The 19,388-nt window shown below is 38.9% G+C and overlaps 1 protein-coding gene across 2 annotated transcripts in view; it reads left to right on the top strand.

The window, feature by feature from the left end:
- SLC26A4 (solute carrier family 26 (anion exchanger), member 4) overlaps nt 1-19,388 on the top strand; it is a 53,845-nt gene that overhangs the window by 1,845 nt on the left and 32,612 nt on the right. For both annotated transcript variants that reach the window (XM_011948201.1, XM_011948202.1), the window contains exons 3-6: nt 822-961; nt 9,247-9,357; nt 11,588-11,772; nt 12,372-12,536. In XM_011948201.1, the coding sequence (XP_011803591.1) occupies nt 822-961; nt 9,247-9,357; nt 11,588-11,772; nt 12,372-12,536 (601 nt within the window). The remainder of the gene's footprint in view (nt 1-821; nt 962-9,246; nt 9,358-11,587; nt 11,773-12,371; nt 12,537-19,388) is intronic.

The raw sequence follows: 19,388 nt of genomic DNA, 5'->3' as shown, positions 1-19,388 counted from the left end.
CCCATCACTCAGCCTCAACAGTGATCAACTCCAAGTTAATCTTGTTTGTTATATCGACACCTACTTGCTCCCTCTACTATTATTTTTAAGCAAATCCCATATAGCATACTGTCTTTATGTATTTTACTGCGTATCTTTAAAGACTCTTAAAAAATATAACCACATTTCATGATCACACCTTAATATCTAAAAATAACTCCTTAATATCAAAGAATGAGTCATTGTTAAAATGTCCAATAGTCCCATAAATACCATAATTTTAAAAAACAATTTATTCAAATCAGGAGTTATACCACATACTTTTGATATTTTTCTTTTATCATTGAATTTAAAAACTACTAAGTAGCAAGGTATAAGTTATACATTCCTCATGCTAAGATTTTTGTAAAAACTAGCTCCAGGCTTGTATTGCCAAAATACACTCAGTGTGTTTATTTTCTTTAAAGAAAATAATAATAATAATAAGGCGCCTGGATTAGGAGTCTGAAAATTAATCTCCATTTAGAGACTCCACATCCATCAGTCTCGAGCTGGACCAGAAAATAGGTTTTTGTGTAGGAATATTTTCTCAGAGGATTAAAAAGGTGAGCAAGGGGTGGGACACTTAATCCTGTGTTTTCTAGAAGAATGCATTTAAAAGGATAGATACAGTTCTTGGCAAAAGCATGGTAAGCACTTCAGGGTTATTATTTTCCATGAAATTCTTGTTCTTTTTCTAAATAGCTACAAACATCAGCAGAATTCAGCTCACAGCTTTGTGATTTGCAAATTGATTGTGACTGAGATTGGATTGAAAACCCAGTTTTCTTGCTTTTTGATAGTTGTTCAAGAAAGAGAGCCTTTGGTGTGCTAAAGACTCTCCTGCCCATCTTGGAGTGGCTGCCCAAATACCGAGTCAAGGAATGGCTGCTTAGTGACATCATTTCGGGAGTTAGTACTGGGCTAGTGGCCACGCTGCAAGGTAAGATGTTGGTGGACTGACAGTTCTGGTCTCCAGAAGGAGTTTAACACTTCTCCCCAGCTACCACAGGTCTGTGACAGATGTTTGCTTACCCTTCAAGGCCTTTATCTTTCCTGTAGAGCCCCTTAGTGGAGAGAGTCACCTCTTTTCTCCTCTTCCTTAGAGTTCTCTTCCTGGGAAACTGCAGCCACACTACGTACAGAGCTCCAATTTAGAGGCATATACTAGACAGTGGCTTCTCAATTTTTATTGACCACAATTCACAGTAAGAAATGTGTAAAGAGTTTCAAGTCAAGGTTAAAAAAAAAAAAAGAAATATGTGTTACATCATGATATGTACATGTATATCTAAAGTTCCTGTAAAATACTTATTACAATATGCTAATTTTTCACTTTGTTCTATTATGCTTAGGTTTTTAAAATGATGATTGCAGCACATTAAATTATTTTATATTCACACATGGATCTTTTTCATTTGTTTGTTTTGTTTTGTTTTGCTTTTTAGAGACAGAGTCTTGCTCTGTCACCCAGGCTGGTGTGCAATGGTGCAGTCTTGGCTCATTTGCAACCTTGGCCTCTCGGGTTCAAGTGATTCTCATGCCTCAGCCTTCTGAGTAGCTGGGACTACAGACATATGCCACCATGTCCAGCTAATTTTTGTGTTTTTAGTAGAGACGGCGTTTCACCATGTTGGCCAGGGTGGTCTGGAACTCCTAACCTCAAGTGATCCACCCGCCTTGGTATCCCAAAGTACTGAGATTACAGGCATGAGCTACCATGTCCAGCCTCCCAAACATGGATCTTGAGGTGCAGTTTGAAACTGGCTTAAGGAAAAATAAAGGAAGCTTCCTAGCCTGGACTCCACATGAATGTTTTGTCTGCCCCTCATCCTTTTTTTTTTAAAAAAAATCATCCTCTTATTTTAGTCTGTGGGAAAATGTGCCAACATAGGTGGTTATTTATTGTTTTATAAACTGAGTTCATACCATAATATTCCCATAAGCATCTTAGAAATCTGTTGTATAATCAGTGCCTAGCAGTATGGCATTCTCATCTGTCCCCCATCCCCACCGTTTCGTTTCTGTCCCACACCCAACACCCTGACCAATTTCCCAAGGACCCTGAATCATGAAAACAGAAATGTTGTTATTTATTATAATTTGTGAAACACCTAATACGTTCCAGGCGTTAGATATGCTGACATGAATAAGATGCATCTTCTGCTTCCAAGGAACTCATAGTCCAATGGAGAAAGAGATAATTCAATGTGATAAGGGCTCTGGCAGGGGAGTGCAAATTACTTGCTAATGGAGTGCAAATGAGGGTCACTCAAAGCGGTCTTAGGGCATCTTGAATGGCTTCCTGGAAGTTGAATGTCAAAACTGAGTTTCCCTGATGGCTAAGTCTGAGTTTGCCAAGTGATGGGAAGTAGGGTGGGGTGGGGATGGCTTGAAAATAGACTATTTCAGAAGCTAGTAATGAATGTTGAGCAATATCGTGAGCTAAAATTTGGCTATGGAGCTTTCAAGATTGCTCAGATCAGGCCAGGCAGATGCCCTCAGAGAAGGAGGAGACCTATGAACCCAGGGTGGAGCCTCAGCCCGATCAAGCATGTTCTTATTCACAAAAGTGGATGGGAGAGAGACTAGGATGGGCTGTGTGGTTCATAAGTTAGACAACGCCAAGTATTCTACACTGTGCTCTAAGGGCTGTGACATGGCGACACCCTGTGACTCCTGGAGGACAGGAACCATGCTTAATTCATGTTTGTTCAGCAGGTGCCTAGCACAGAGACAGGCACATAAGAGATGGTATATTTAGTGAAAAAGATTGAATTGCATTCCTGATGATGAATCCTCTTTACATATGAAAAATGATGCTTCATGCTCCATGTCTCCCCAGTTTTCATAGGCAAGTATCTTATAAGAATTCATTTTGTTTATAAGCATGAGACACTATGCTAAGTAAGAATATTGCCAGTTATCTCATTTAATCCTCGTAACAATCCTGCTAGGTAGGTCTATTATTATTTCATTTTCAGTAGGTGAGAGATCTATTAAATCTTGCCCAGGGTCATGAAGCTGATCAGTGGTACAGCTGGGATTTTAATCCGGTGTCTATTGTGTAGTTCCTTAGTTTATGGGTAACATGTTTTTCTAGAAACATTATCTCTATAAAGTTATCTGCATAAGGTGAATTTCTGGGAGGTTAATCTGGCTTACTTATACATTCATTTATCATTCATTCATTTAATAAATATTTATAAATGAATTCTGTAGGCCAGGTATCCAGTCATGTGGATTCAGTGGTTCATTAACAGGCACAGGTGCTGACCTCATGGAGCTTTGTAAAATTATTTTGAGGGGTAGGGATGGGAATTAAATAAGTAGATAAATATGAAAATAATTATAGATTGCAGTATCTATTGTGGTGGATTAAATATACTGTAATAGGGATTAATTTGAAAGGTGGATCTTTATTTTTATGTTTTTTTGAGACAGGGTCTTGTTGCCCGGGCTGGAGTGCAGTGGTGAGATCACAGCAGCCTTGGCCTCCTAGGCCCAGGTGATCCTCCCATCTCAGCCTCCCCAGTAGCTGGAACTACAGGCATGTGCCACCATGCTTAGCTAATTTTTGTATTTTTTGTAGAGACAGGGTTTCACCATGTTGCCCAGGCTGGTCTGGAACTCCTAGGCTCAAGTGATCTGCCTGCCTCAGCCTCCCAAAGTGCTGGGATTACAGGTGTGAACCCCTGCACCTAGCCAGGAAGGGAGGTCTATTTTAGATACAATGGTCCAGGAAGACCTTACTGAGGAGGTGAAATTTAGTCAAAGACAGGAGAATGAGAAGGAGACAGCCATGTGATAAGCAGAAAAAAAGAGTGTACCAGGTAAAGGTGCAAAGGCCCTGAGGCCAGAAAACTTAGTATTTTCCAGGGAGGAAAAGGAAGAATTGTAGTGTGGGTGAGTGCCTCTTTAAATATTGTGCCCTAGGCACCTCATTTGCCTCATTTATTCCTGGCCCTGTGGGGATATTGCTGTGAATTAAAGGAAAAATAGGTGTGTCAGCTTGAACCGGATGAGGCAGGCTATGAAGAGAGCTGCAAGATCTGGAATATATTGTGCAGTAAGAATCACTGATGCATACTCATGAGTGTGGATGAAAATCACAGATGCCTCCAAGGTTGTTGGCTTTAGCAAGCGGGTAGATCATTACATCATTTATCCAAATGGCAAAGACAGGCTGAGGAGCATGTTTGGGATAGGAAATCAAGTTTCCTTTTGGATATGCTAAGTTTGAGATGTAGGGGTGAGACCTCCAAGTGGAGATGCCACATAGAGAAGTGGGAGCTACTGCAAGTGTGAAGGTCAGAGGGGATGTCTAGGCCAGACATAAAAATCAGGAAAGCATCATTAAAGAGGTGATATTTACAAGAGTGGGAATGCCTGTGATTACCTAGGAAGAAAGGGCAGGTGTAGAAGAAAAGAGAGCCAGAGTACTTAGAGGTTAGGAAGGCAAGGAGAGGGGCAGCCAAGAACCTGAGAAAGCTGGGCACAGGAAGTTGAAGACAAAGAACAACCAAAGGAATGTGGAATCAGAAGCCAAAAGAGAAGGTTAAAACAAACAAACAAAAAAGCATAGAGGGGACGAGAGTGTTGAATATGCCTGAGGGGTAGGGTATGATGAAGGATTACAGACTGCTTTTAAGAAGTTTTGCCATGAATCAGAGGGAGATAGAGATAAAGATAGAGTGAAGGGAGAATTTGTTTTTCTCAGTATGGGAGATACTAAAAGATATTTGTGAACCGATAGGAACGACCTAGTAGAAAGAGATCTGTGGTGCAAGAAGTACAGGAGAAATAACTAGAAGCAAAGTAGCAAAAAGGGGCAAGCATGGAGGGGTTTGAGAACAGAATTAGGAGAATTACTCCTTAAAGGCAGGAGACATTTCTTCCCTTTTCAAAGGAAGATAGCGCAAATGGTGCAGATGAAGACAGGTTTGAAATTTTGATGAAAAGCAACTTGGGAGCATCTCATGGATTCTGTGTTTTCGATTAAAAGCAGAATATGTCTCTTAACTTTGAGTCTGGTGGAGAAGGGTTTGGGCAGATTGAGGTAAGTAGGGGAGGTTTGAACAGTTGTCTCAAAGAAAGGAAAGGCACACCCCCTGAGGAAATGTAATTGGGTCCCCCAGGCAGTGTTGAGTGCCCATCTGGCACTTGTGGTCACACATTTTACATGAAATTCGTTAGCCCAGATGTAGATGCCTTCAGTTCAGTTTACCTAGCTGCTTGAAGGCTGTCATGGAAAAGGTGGATGTTTGAGGTCAGCCAAATTGGGGTTTTGCCAGACAAGAAAAGGAAGGAAGGAGAGAGTGAAAAAAGGGAGTTAAGAATATTTGCAAAATTCCATGGCATCTATGTGGGCAAGGGTGGAAGTGAAGACAGGAAGGTGTGGAGGATAGGGAGAAAGTGGATCGGTTAATTGATTAGAAGCCTCATGAACACAAATAAATGTTGCAATAAGGATTCTGCGGTAGGTGAGCTGGAAGGCTTGGTGGCTATAGGTTGAGAGAGGCTCAAAATTCAGATTTTGGAGGTGGTGTTGTGCTTTCGAGTGATGACAGTGTCCATAACGTAACCACTGGCTGAGCAGCTGAGTAGTAGAACAACTCTGAGAAGACCAGCTCAGGTTACTGGGAAGCCAGGAGGTTGCTAAGGATGATGGGATCTTTCTGATTTTAGTTATTAAAAAATTTCCCATCAGACAGCAAAAGATTGATGCAACCCTTGTAGGGCTATCTTTATTCACAGCTTTAAGGAGTCTGATGTCTGCTTTCTCCTTTTGACTTTTATTTATTTGTTTGTGTAAGCAACAGAAATTTATTTCTGCAACATAAATGTGCCTGCAGATTCAGTTTCTGGTGACAGCCTGTCTCTTTGCTGCATCCTCACATGGTGGAAGGCTTTACCTTTAGATGAAATTTAAATTTAATATAAATTTCAACTGTTTATTAGCACCTGCTTTATCAGTGTATGTCACCATCCTATACATCATGACTACCAACAGAGAGATTCTATCATTTAAATCAATGGCTCAGACTTCTTTTAATTATTATTATTATTTTTTTCAGACAGAGTCTTCTGTCACACAGGCTGGAGTGTAGTGGTATAATCTTGGCTCACTGCAACCACTGCCTCCTGGATTCAAGATATTCTTGAGCCTGAGCCTCCCGAGTAGCGGAAATTATAGGCGTGTACCACCCCACCCCCAGCTACTTTTTGTATTTTTAGTAGAGATGAGGTTTCACCATGTTGGCCAGGCTGGTCTTGAACTCCTGGCTTCAGTGATCTACCCACCTCAGCCTCCCAAAATGCTAGGATTACAGGCATGAGCCACCACACCTGGCTCCAGATTTCTTTACAAATTATATAATTTAAAAACTGTTCTACCAAGTTTCTTTATAATTAAGATGATTACAATATATTTGAGTAGTAGTGGTCCCTAAATGGGACACTTTATATGAAAACTGAAAAGTTCCCCTTTTCCAGGCATATTAAGAATGGCAGAGCCCAGTTTAGGGAAATGGAAGTGTGAGAAGGACTTGAAAACTGTCCATATGAAATAGAGAAGTTGTGCTTTCATCCCCTGCTCCTTCTTTTCTTGTCTTCCTTCTGTGGAGTCACCTTCCTATTCTATTCCATGCTCTTGGGACTACTGACTATTGCAATTCCTGTTTGTGATTTATATATTAAAACAATTGCACTAATAGATATATTTTTCTAGAATACAAACTCCACAAGGGCAGAGACTCTGTTTTAACAGTGCCTGACACATGGTAGGTGCATGTTGTTGAATGAATGAATGCTCATTGTAGAAAACTAGAAAATACACATAAGGAACATGAAAAAACACCTCCACCACAAACTAGAAGTCTCCTCTGATCCTACCATACAGATATCCCATCAAAATTTTAGTAAATATCTTCCTAGACACATAAATACATATCTATATAAAAGTATAATGAAATGTCTGGAAATAATAAGCACCAAATTCAGGATAATTGTTGCCTTCTGAGAGTGGAGGGAGGAAAGAGGATGTGATTGAGGAAGAATATACTGAGAGTTTCCACTGCATTGGCAGTAATTTATTTCTTAAGGTAGATGATGGATACATGAAAGTTTATTGTATTATTCATTGGGTATTGTGTTTCTTGTATATCTGAATTACTTCGTATTACATTCAAAATAACTCCAGATTTTTTTTTCTTTTTTTTGAGATGGAGTCTTGCTCTGTTGCCCAGGCTGGAGTGCAGTGGCGCGATCTCGGCTTACTGCAACCTCCGCTTCCTGGATTCAAGGAATTCTCTGCCTCAGCCTCCCGAGTAGCTGGGATTACAGGTGCCCGTCACTATACCTGGCTAATTTTTGTATTTTTAATAGAGACAGGGTTTCACCATCTTGGCCAGGGTGGTCTTGAGCTCCTGACCTCGTGGTGCACTCACCTCGGCCTCCCAAAGTGCTGGGATTACAGGTGTGACCCACCGCGCCCGGCCCCTCCAGATTTTTTAATGCATACACTCCCACAGGCTGGAGTGGGAGTGTATTTTTTACAAAAGTGGGAGCGTACATACCTATCAGTTTTGAATCTTGATTTTACTCACTTTTTTCCTCTTTACTTCATATCTCTCCATGTTAGTGAATGTACTTCTGAGCATCACATCAATTTCATTTCATAGAATTACGGAGTATGAAGCATAACTTAGTTAACCACTTCCCCGCTTGGGGACATTCATCTGATAAGTGATATTGAGTGCATGGGGGCCAGCATATTCAGGCTGTTGCCATTTTTAATAAACTACTATAAACATAGTTCCTTATTAATGACTCAAGGGTCAAAAGGCTTGATTTTCTCTCATTGTGAGTGAGTGAAGGGTGAGGAGGTAAAATGGAGTAAGATATGCTGACTATCTAAGTATTTAACCAAGGAAAAGAATGTCATTATCCTCTTCTAACCCTCATGTAAACTAGAATGTTGATTTCTCTATCGCCAGAAATTCATGGGTCTGGGGGCTGCTGGCATTGCCTACTGGAGGCATTGGTCAACTTCATTAGGGTAGCGTTGTCTTGTCTGCTGCTGTGTATAATTATCATTTTTTTTCTTTAGATCTAACTTTTCTTCCCCCACCAAGAAAGGAGAAAGGGCAGGGTAACAATGACTGTGTCCCTCAGAACACAGAGAAACACTGAGCTCAGACACAACTGCCTCTGTGCAAAACTGGTCTGAGCCTTTGTACTGAATCGACCAATATTTTTTTCCTTTTTTAGACACAAGGTCTTGCTCTGTTTTCCAGGCTGGAGTGCAGTGGCACGATCATAGCTCACTGTAACCTCAAACTCCTGGGCTCAAGCAATCCTCCCACCTCAGCCTCCTTAATAACTAGGTCTACAGGCGTGAACCAGTATGTCAGGCTCATTCATTTTATTGTAGAGATGGAGTCTTGCTATGTTTTCCGGGCTGGTCTCAAACTCCTGGGCTCATCTGATGCTCCTGCCTATGGCTTCCCAAAGCACTGGGATTATAGGTGTGGAACACCAGGCCTGACCAAGTTTTTAATCAACAGTTGACTTGATTGTTTTTTCCCACTGATCTGATTAGTGGACAACTGAATTACTGATCAATTGAGTCAATTCATCTGAGCAGGTGATGTTTGTAGATGCAATCATTGTTCCAGGTGATTTGGATCCTGTTCTGCATCCTAGCATAGCAAGTCTGTATGCAAAATAAGGAGACCAACTCAGGACAGGCTGATCTGTTGAAACTGTAAATTGAGAGTATCTGTGTAAAGGCCCTTCTTTGTGCAGTAGAAAGACAGATGCTCCTCTACTTATCATGAGTTACGTCCTAATAAACCCATTGCAAGTTGAACATATTTTAAGTCAAAAATGCACTTAATACACCTAACCTATGGAACATCATCTCTTAGGCTATCTTACCTGAAATGTGCTCAGAACACTTATAATAACCTACAGTTGGGCAAAATAATCTAACACAAGCCTATTTTATAATAAAATACTGAATATCTCATGTAATTTACTGAATAACATACTGAAAGTGAAAAACAGAATAGTTGTATGGTTACTTAAAGTATGGTTTCTACTGAATGCATATTGCTTTTGCACCATCATAAAGTCAAAGTCATAAGTGGAACCATTGTAAGTTGAAGACTTTCTGCATACCTTAACTTTGGTTTGTGAATGTAATCACTTTGGATGTGCTTGCAGGGATGGCATATGCCCTACTAGCTGCAGTTCCTGTTGGATATGGTCTCTACTCTGCTTTTTTCCCTATCCTGACATACTTTATCTTTGGAACATCAAGACATATCTCAGTTGGTAATTATAAGCATATTTTACAATTATATTTGCTCATGCTTGAAGTGTTTTGGCTATATTAAGTGCATTATACCTCTATTATGTTGGAGCAAGAGTAATTGTGGTTTTCACCGTTATATTTTTAATTGTGAAAACCGCAATTACATTTGCACCAACCTAATATATCTTTGTTAATGTTCTCAGGGAAATGGGATTTTAGTGTTTTGCTTACTTTTTCTATTCAATGATGTTAGGTAACTTTTTTTAATGAAGAAGAAAAATTGAAAAACTGAAAATGACAGCCTACCTTAACATTTTAGCATGTTTTGGTTTTTAAAAACGTGATAAATTTGACTCCATTTTTGGAGTCAAAATGACAGGGTAAAAATGACACAAGGTCTTTGAACCTACCATTTTACTGGATTAACTTAGAAATTACTAAGTATGGGCCGGGCACGGTCGCTCAAGCCTGTAATCCCAGCACTTTGGGAGGCCGAGACGGGCGGATCACAAGGTCAGGAGATCGAGACCATCCTGGCTAACCCGGTGAAACCCCGTCTCTACTAAAAAATACAAAAAACTAGCCGGGCGAGGTGGCGGGCGCCTATAGTCCCAGCTACTCGGGAGGCTGAGGCAGGAGAATGGCATGAACCCAAAAAGAAAGGTGGAGCTTGCAGTGAACTGAGATCCGGGCACTGCACTCCAGATTGGGCGACAGAGCGAGACTCCATCTCAAAAAAAAAAAAAAAAGAAATTATTAAGTATGTTCATCAAATACATATTCATGATTTAATTGAAGAGCATACTTATTTTAAATCACTAATATTAGAAGACTGGCAAAATCTTACCAAAACAGTTTAGAAGCTAAGCTTGGCTTTCTTTCTTGGTATGGCTTATAATAAGTTTTCCTGCTCTTCCTAAAATTTGAATTCTCGTTTGTTAGAATGTCCTAGTAAATGAGTGTTTTAATGCTATTTTGTGACTTTGACATTTATGCTAGAGAAAATTTTGCTCCTACATCCATCTGCTGGCTAGACATGTCTACCTCAATGATCCTCTTGAAATAAATGCAACCATCTACTTTATCCCCAACCCATGTTTTTGTCCTTAGTTGTATTTCCTTAGAATGAGATCAGAAAGAGGTTACTGATTGAAAGAACTTCCTCACCTTGGAGAATCAATTAGTGTTGAATGCTTGGATGAGGAACATGGAAGCTGATTTTTCTCTTTGGTATTCTATACATTGAGATATTCCAGGTGATTGGGGCTGGGTTTCGGGACCTCAAAACCATAAAGGCTTCCATGATGAAAGGGTAGAATCATCATCATCATCATAGATAAAAATAACAGTAGTAAACGGAGCAGTTGCTGGAAAAAAATAATATTTTTTTAAAATATAAAATCTTACAGATTGACATTTGATATTAAAAAATGTTTTGTCTTACTAAAAGAGAAAGAAACTTCATACTCCTTTGCTATTTTTTTTAATCCTAATTTGGACCCTTTGATATTGATCAAGATACTCAGATCCACAGAGATTAGGATATTGGACACTTAGGAAATTAATGAGATTATATGAAACAAAAATTGAGTGGAACAAGTAAACACTCAATGTATGTGCCACCTTTGCCAGAAAGCCTTTCCTGACAACTCTCATCCCCGTCCCCACCACCCATACACCTGAGGATCACACATAGACAGGTTAGACAACCTTTTGATATACTCACAAAGCATCCTGAATGTTGTATCATAATAATCTACCTACAGGTCTCTCTCGCCTGTTTCTGGGTCATGAATGCCTCAAGATATCTGCTTTTTTAGTTTCTTTTTGTTGTTGTTGAGACAGGATCTGGCTCTGTCACCTAGGCTGGAGTGTGGTGGTGTGATCTCAGCTCACTGCAGCCTCCACCTCCCCAACTCAAGCAATCCCCACACCTCAGCCTCCCAAGTAGCTGAGACCATAGACACGCACCACCAGCTAATTTTTGTCTTATTTTGGGAGAGATAGGGTTTTACTATGTTGCTTAGGCTGGTCTGGAACTCCCGGGCTCAAGCAATCTTCCCACCTCAGTCTCCCAAAGTGCTAGGATTACAGATGTGAGTCACTGGGTCCGGCTTAGCTTCTTTCATGAACAAACAATATTTTCCTAGTCACAGCTAAATCTTTTATACATCTTTTAAATCCTATGCAGACACATTGAACATTTGTGATTAATGACTGATTAATTGTTAGAGACTTTTCTTTCCCCAGGACCTTTTCCAGTGGTGAGTTTAATGGTTGGATCTGTAGTTCTGAGCGTGGCCCCCGACGAACACTTTCTCATATCCAGCAGCAATGGAACTGTATTAAATACTACCATGATAGACATTGCAACTAGAGATACAGCTAGAGTCCTGATTGCCAGTGCCCTGACTCTGCTGGTTGGAATCATACAGGTAATGAACTTACAAGTAAAATATAGATAGGTGTAATTTTTATTTGAAGTTAACTTTAAAGCATATAGACTTAAAGATTCTTCTAAAAACAAAACAAAGTAATTTTCTGGAACCCAAAATTATTTTATAAATTACATTGTTTTAGGTCAGATGCTAAAATAGACAGCAAGACCCCACTTATTAAGACTCACTTATCATCAAAGTCAGAGACAGAAAAAAGCACAGAAGAACATGTGTGATTCAATTGAGGATGAGAGAAAGGAAGTATATGAGAATCCATAAATGAGAAAAAAGTGTTCTGGTGAGCAGAGACACAGGACTGAAAGCCATAGAAATAAGCTATGGGTTTTTGCTTTTCTGAGTACATGTATAGAAATACTTCAAGGTTTTTATTATGCATCGTTTTCAAATTTTAGAGTGGTGGAGGGAGGGGAGTGATAAGGCATTAAGAAATTCATATTTTTTTTCCTACAAGTATTTTTGTGCTATAGGTAGGCTACTAGTGTTTTCATTGGTATTAAGCTTGATTTAATATTTCCAGAGAGTTGGTTTCTATCTCAGGCAAACGTTTAATTTTTCTTTCCTTTTTCTTATCCTAGTTGATATTTGGAGGCTTGCAGATTGGATTCATAGTGAGGTACTTGGCAGATCCTTTGGTTGGTGGCTTCACAACAGCTGCTGCCTTCCAAGTGCTGGTCTCACAGCTAAAGATTGTCCTCAATGTTTCAACCAAAAACTATAATGGAGTTCTCTCCATTATCTATGTAAGTGTTGCTTCTTGCTCCAGGCATGGGTCACTGTTCATTCCAGAAACAACTGTATTCATTCTCTCTTTGAGTCTGGGCTGGGCGTGGTAGCTTGCACCTGTAATCCCAGCACTTTGGAAGGCTGAGGTGGGCAGATCGCTTGAGTCCAGGAGTTTGAGACCAGCCTGGGCAATACAGTGAGATGTCATCTCTAAAGAAAAAAAAAAAAAAATCCCAAAATCCAAAAATTTGCCGGGTGTAGTGGTGTACACTTTTAGTCTCAGCTACTTGGGAGGTTGAGGTGGGAAGATCTCCTGAGCCCCGGAGCTTGAGGCTGCAGTGATTTGTGATCACCCCACTGCACTCCACCCTGGGTAACAGAACAAGAACCTGTTTCAAACAAAACCAAAACCAAAACAAAACAAAACTTGAATCTGGAGACCCCACATTTCTCTATGAATACTTTGGGAGCCATTGAAAACACTTGGTTGCTTTTCTAGAAATACTATTGTACTTAAAAACATTAATGAAAACAAAGTGGTCTAAGGAATTAAAGGCTGCTCTGGAATGTAACAGACTTGATTTCTAGCCTCAGCTTTGTCTCTAACAGGTAAGTGACCCTGGACACATCATGTAGGGTTAGGGTGCTCATTGAAAGCTCAGGTTTAGAACTGGATGGACCTCGATTCAAATTCTGGCTCTACTGTCTACTAGCCATGCGAGCAAATCACCATGCCTCAGTTTCCTTCTCTGCAAAATTGGGTTAGTAATAGTATATACCTCATTGGATTGTTAAATAAGAATAGATAAGCACTTGGCCCAGGGGCTGGTACATAACAAGTACTCTAAATAAAGGAGTTATTTGAAATGATTATTTCAAGGCATCTTTTTTATTGGTGAAATGAAATGATTGGAGATGTATCTCTAAAAGCTTTTTCTAACCATGAGAGTCCATAAAATGCATAATGTAAACGTCTCAACAATTATAGATGAAAAGGAACATTAGATTCAGAGATGATTCACCATGCAAAAGAAATGCAAAAGCAGGATGTAGATCACACTAATTAGATTTGAAAAAGGTTTTGGATCTAAAAATGTATCCTATATAAAGCATGTTATTGATGCTTGAAAAATGGTGATAATAGTAACATGATGTCATCCTAGCTTGGGGGAATGATATCATACAAAAACAATGTGTCAACATTAAGAATGGAGTTTGAGTCTTTAAAGTCCCACCTATTGGCTTCTAAAACAATGTAAGGCCATGTACACATATCTAAGAATTGGTGGGGTTGTCAGGAATTGCTCAATTTCATAACAGTGCCATAATCCCATACTATTACACTCCATCCATTCAACAAATATTACCAAGTGCTTACTACAGGCCGGGTACCACTCCAAGCAATGAGAATAGACAGAGGAGGCAGAATCACATAGTGATGAAGATCATAAGGCCAGATGTGGTGACTCATACCTGTGATTCCAGCAGTTTGGGAGACTGACATATGTGGATCACTTGAGCCCATGAGTTCAAGATCAGCTTGGGCAGCATGACAAAACTTTGTCCCTACTAAAAACACAAAAAAATTAGATATGCATGATGGCACGTACCTGTAGTCCCAGCTACTTGGGAGGCTGAGGTGAGAGGATCACCTGAGCTCAGGAAGTTGAGGCTGCAGTGAGCCGAGATCATGCCACTGCCTTCCAGCCTGGGTGATAGGAGTGAGACCTCATCTCAAACAACAATAACAACAACAACAAACAAAAAACCAAAAACAAACAAAAAAGATCACGGACTTTGAATTTCAACAGACTTGAGTTGGCATCTTGGTTCTCCACCCACTACCTGTGATGTTTATACTCAACTTCCCTAAGCCTCAGTGTCCTCAATTGTTAAATGGGAGTCATAATAGTAACTACCTCTTAGAGTTGTGAGGATTGAGAAAGAAAATATGTGCAAGGCACTTAGCACAATATCTGGTACATAGTAAGAATTGAGTTTATTATTATTATTATCACAGATGAATAGACCTCATGAAACTCACCGTTCATTTCCTCGGGACCCAGCCTATTAGAAGACATTAGCAAAAGTTTTTGATTCAGCATTATATGGGTCATTCTTGATACATTTTTCCTGTCAAATCCTCAGTTTTCTATTAAATTTTTTTTTTTTTTTTGAGACAGGGTCTTGCCCCATTGCCCCGGCTGGAGTACAGTAGCACAGTCATAGCTCACTGCAACCTCCATCTCCCTGTGTCAAGCAATTCTTCCCCTCAGCCTCCTGAGTAGCTGAAACTACAGGCATGCACCACCACACCTGGCTAATTTTCTTTTTCTTTGTTGAATATTAGTAGAGGTAATATCTCGCTATGTTGCCCAGTTTAATCTCGAACTCCTGAGCTCAAGTGATCCTCTTATCTTGGCCTCCCAAAGTTCCGAGATTACAGGAGTGAGCCACCATGTACAGCTCGTATTTTAAAATTAAAATTAAAAATTTTAAGATTTTATTGTGGTAGAGACAGGAGTTTTGCAATGTCGCCCAGGCTGGTCTTGAACCCCTGGCCTCAAGCAATCCTCTTACTGCAGCCTCCTAATGTGTTGGGATTATAGGTGTGAGCCACTATACCTGGCCAATCCTTAGTTCTTTTTGAGACCTCTGACTGCCTTATTTGGACAGGCTCTGTAACTTTTGCAGCCCCTGGCACATCTTGCTTTTTACTTACTTTTACATTTTCTTCATCAAATGTTCATTCATTTATTCCTTCATTCTCATTCATTCAGTTTATCTATTCAATACACATATATTGAATACTTACTATGTGCCAGGCACTGTTCACTCCCTATACAAACCCAGTGACTCCTTAACCTACCAAGACATCTCTTACTGAGTATACTCACCTCATTAGGCAAACATTGCTAGGCCTTCATCTACACAGATCACAGGAGGTCCAAACTAATCGTTGACCTGGGTCCATGGCCATTGCAGGACCCATGCAGAACAGGAGAAATAGTTCTTCTGCTCTCGTAGGATTATGTTTAAGAAGAAACTTTCTGCAAATGATTTCACTTTGACAGGGACAAAAGTGACCATGAAACACTAGACCAAGATCAAAAATAGTTTTTAAACCAAGTGCAGTCATTATGTAACTTATTTCCTGTTGAATATTTTTATTGAAGTCTCAGTTTAGCATACAGCATAGAATTTTGCAAGAAACTCCGCACAGGCCAGCCAAGTTGGAGAAGGTATTTCAATCATCCCTATGTGGTGGTGAATATAAGTTTGCTCTTCTGAAAAAAAAAAAAAAATTCAGCACGTCTGAAAATGATTGCATAGGGCTGAATGAGCCGCTTAGTCCCTGAACAGAGAATTTTGCTTATGATATTACCATTGCAATTATACATGAAAGAATCCTTCAATAAATGCAGAGTAGTAGAGGACTCTCCCAGGAAAGACTGTAAGATTGTTGTAAAATACTTTACCTGAAATGTTAGCTAATCTTTGTTCTAAGGTTGCACTTTGGTTTGTCCTGCCCCCTCCCCCAAAGAGGTACTGACAACTAGAAATAACAAATGAAAAGAAATAGAGGAGGAAATATGAGGAGAAAAAGAAATAAGTTAATTTACAAATGCCAGAGATACTGGATGTAGGAGGCAGAAGGGAGAATGACAGGGTATTGGCAGCAATTTAGAATTAGTTAATATCCTTGATACTACCATGTAGCTACTCAGTTATCTAAGTAAATCCCAGTCCACTTAGGGGTTGATTTCCCACCATTCAATTTGAATGGTTTGTCTCAGTAGACAAGGGTGAGAGCTTTGAAAGCCACCACTAAGCTTGATTAGATTTGTTGCTTTGTACCTATTTCAGTATGTAAAATTTATACCATTATATTAAAGTAACACTTTAAGGATTGATCTATACATGTATACACAAAAGATATGGAAGGAAATGCCTGGCAGCAAAAGGTGGTTGTGAAGGGTTTGTGATATTCTTGGAGATAAAATAAACAAAATAAATTCAGCTCCAATAGTTAACAGATCAATTTTCTCATACACATTATTGGGCATAATTTTTTTCTTATGGCTTCATAAACTCAGATAATTCTGGGCAAGAACAAAGAATTAGCTAAATGAAATTGTCCTAAAATTGTCCAAATACAGTAAAATATTATCTATTACCAAAAAGTTCATTATCATAATTTGAATTATTTGGAATACTAAGCTAAAATACAGAATCATATGGGGATCCATACTATTAACATATTTTATGGTATTTTAACAGTAAACTAAATTAGAAGTACTGTTCAGTGTTTTTGTAGAGTCTAATTTCTATGTTGTTAAGTATAAGCTAACTATTTCAGTTTACATGGTGAGTTTTATTTCTACACAGATTAAACTTTCTATCATAGAGCTCGTCTTAAAAGATTCTGAATGATTACTTAATATGTAGGCAACTTATTTATATACTCAGATGCCTTGCATGATGCAATTGTGTAATATAAACTGATTTTGGTTTTTGAACCTCATGTTATACTTTTAATCCACCGGACATACTTTTTATTCAAAGGTCTAAGTGATTCTCATGGATTAAACTGGAATCCTCTAGTGATTATTTTTGTAAGGTAAAAATGTTTGTGTGATTGGGATAGTGATTCCAAAAATTTTGTTTTTCAAGTTTAAATTTTTGCATCTTCAGTTGAAAAGTACACTTTTAATGAATAGACAATTCATCAAAATGTGATGTCTAGCTCATGAATTAATCAGGGTCATCCATCAGAAAACTGATTATGTAAAGGACCAAACCGCAATGATAACCTTCAGGCCTCTGGGGTAGGTAGGGCTGTTTGCTCCTGTGTTAAATGCCCTAAGTTCTTGTTATTGTGTCTGCTGGTGGTAGTTATCCCATTTTCTTTTTCACTCTGCTGTTCCCTGCATCATCTTGTTTCTGTCAGTGTATCTGCCTTTAGCAATTTTCAGTGACTCTGAAAAGCAGACAAAGTGAATTTGTTAGTACTGGGTTTTAAGTGAGAGCAAAAGTACCCTTGGAGTGAAAGTTCAAGAGTCTTCCTACAAGTTAAATGCCCAGACTCTAGTCCAAGGGCTTGGTGGGAGGTATTCTGCTTGCATAATAACTTCTCCCCCATTCCCTTACTCTTCTTGATTGTGTTCCAGAGAGTTGAGGTTGCTGGCAAAGTGACTCCTAGATTACTTAAGGTTCACTAAGTACTTGAAGTTCATTCAGTTCATACATAATTGTCATCAAATTATCATTATAATTATTTTAAAAGTAGTTTATCTGTGAAAATAAGTAAAATACATGTGATAAACTATAAGATGCTCCATTCTTTTATCTTCCTATAAAATATGTCTATAAAGAAGCTCATTTAAAGAAAAGTTTTCTTCATTGGGAGACTGTCTCAAAGAACTGTCTCAAAGATATCCTCTTTAATAATGCCTTCTATAGGACTGAGGTTAATATAACAAAGATATTAGTGTTCTTCCCTGGGTTTCTTCCTTGCTAATTTCCTTGAAAACACCCTTGATTCCCAGAAGTCTCCTATTTACAAAACAAAACTAGTTTTTCTTGAATTGATTCATCTGTCTACTTAAAGATTTTTTTTTTGGCCAGCTGTGGTAGCTCAAGCCTGTAACCCCAACACTTTGAGAGGTTGGGCAGGAGGATTTCTTGAGGCCAGGAGTTCGAGACCAGTCTGGGCAACAAAGTGAGACACCGCCCACTCACCCCCGCCCCCCACCCAGATCTCTACAGAAAATAAAATAGCCTATTTATTGTAGTCTCTACAATATAAAATAAATATAGATGCCTGCCTGTAGCCTCAGCTACTCTGGAGGGTGACGTGGAAGGTTGCTTGAGCTCAGGAGTTCGAGGCCACTGTATTCCAGCCTGGGCAACAGAGCTCAAAAAAAAAAAAAATGTAGTGTTATCTTAGTTCAAGTTTGATACATAAAATTAAGTACCAAATTTATTTCCAAAAATTTATGCTTGGCCTGTATGTCAATTCAATAGCTTTTCTTCGCCATAAAGAATGAATCAGTCTACCTGTATCCACATATGAAGTATTTTAGGATTTTTTGTTATTTGGTTATTATCTGTATCATTCAGGTTTAGGAAAGAACTTTACCTAAAATACTGGCTAATTGTGACCAAAAAAAGGAAGATAGAAAGAAAGAAAACACACACATATGCGCACACACACACAAACCAACCAACGGATCAACTGGGAGTTTCAGGTTTATCAGCCTTTAGTTTCAATGCTATATCACCATAGTAAAAATCAGGCTACTTGATAGCACCTAGAAGCCCATTTTAAGATACAAACTTGTAAAGCTTTTCTGCAAGTAAAAGGTAATATGTTTATAATGTTTTTTTTATTGTAAGACATCTTTATTATTATCATAAAAATACACAGAAGCAAAAATAAGAATGTAGAAATCATCCAATTTTTCCTTCCCAAGTAAACGATCATTAAAAACTTGGTGTACGCATGTTCTCACTCATAGGTGGGAACTGAACAATGAGAACACTTGGACTCAGGAAGGGGAACATCACACACCGGGGCCTATCATGGGGAGGGGGGAGGGGGGAGGGATTGCATTAGGAGTTATACCTGATATAAATGACGAATTGATGGGTAAAAAAATAAAAATAAAAATAAAAAATAAAAACTTGGTGTATATATATATATATATATATATAATTGCAGCAATTATATGTATGTAACGGTCTCCGTATCAACCAACACATTTTTATCATTTTACTGAAACTTTTGAGTGTTGTTTGACTCTGATATCATGGTTTTTCGTGTGGGAAGATTCATATGAAAATTGGTTGTGTGTGTGTGTGTGTGT

The sequence above is a fragment of the Colobus angolensis genome, unplaced genomic scaffold (assembly GCF_000951035.1).
Source record: "Colobus angolensis palliatus isolate OR3802 unplaced genomic scaffold, Cang.pa_1.0 Scaffold275, whole genome shotgun sequence".
In the NCBI taxonomy this organism is placed as follows: domain Eukaryota; kingdom Metazoa; phylum Chordata; class Mammalia; order Primates; family Cercopithecidae; genus Colobus; species Colobus angolensis.
This window is presented reverse-complemented; position numbering and strand designations above follow the sequence as displayed.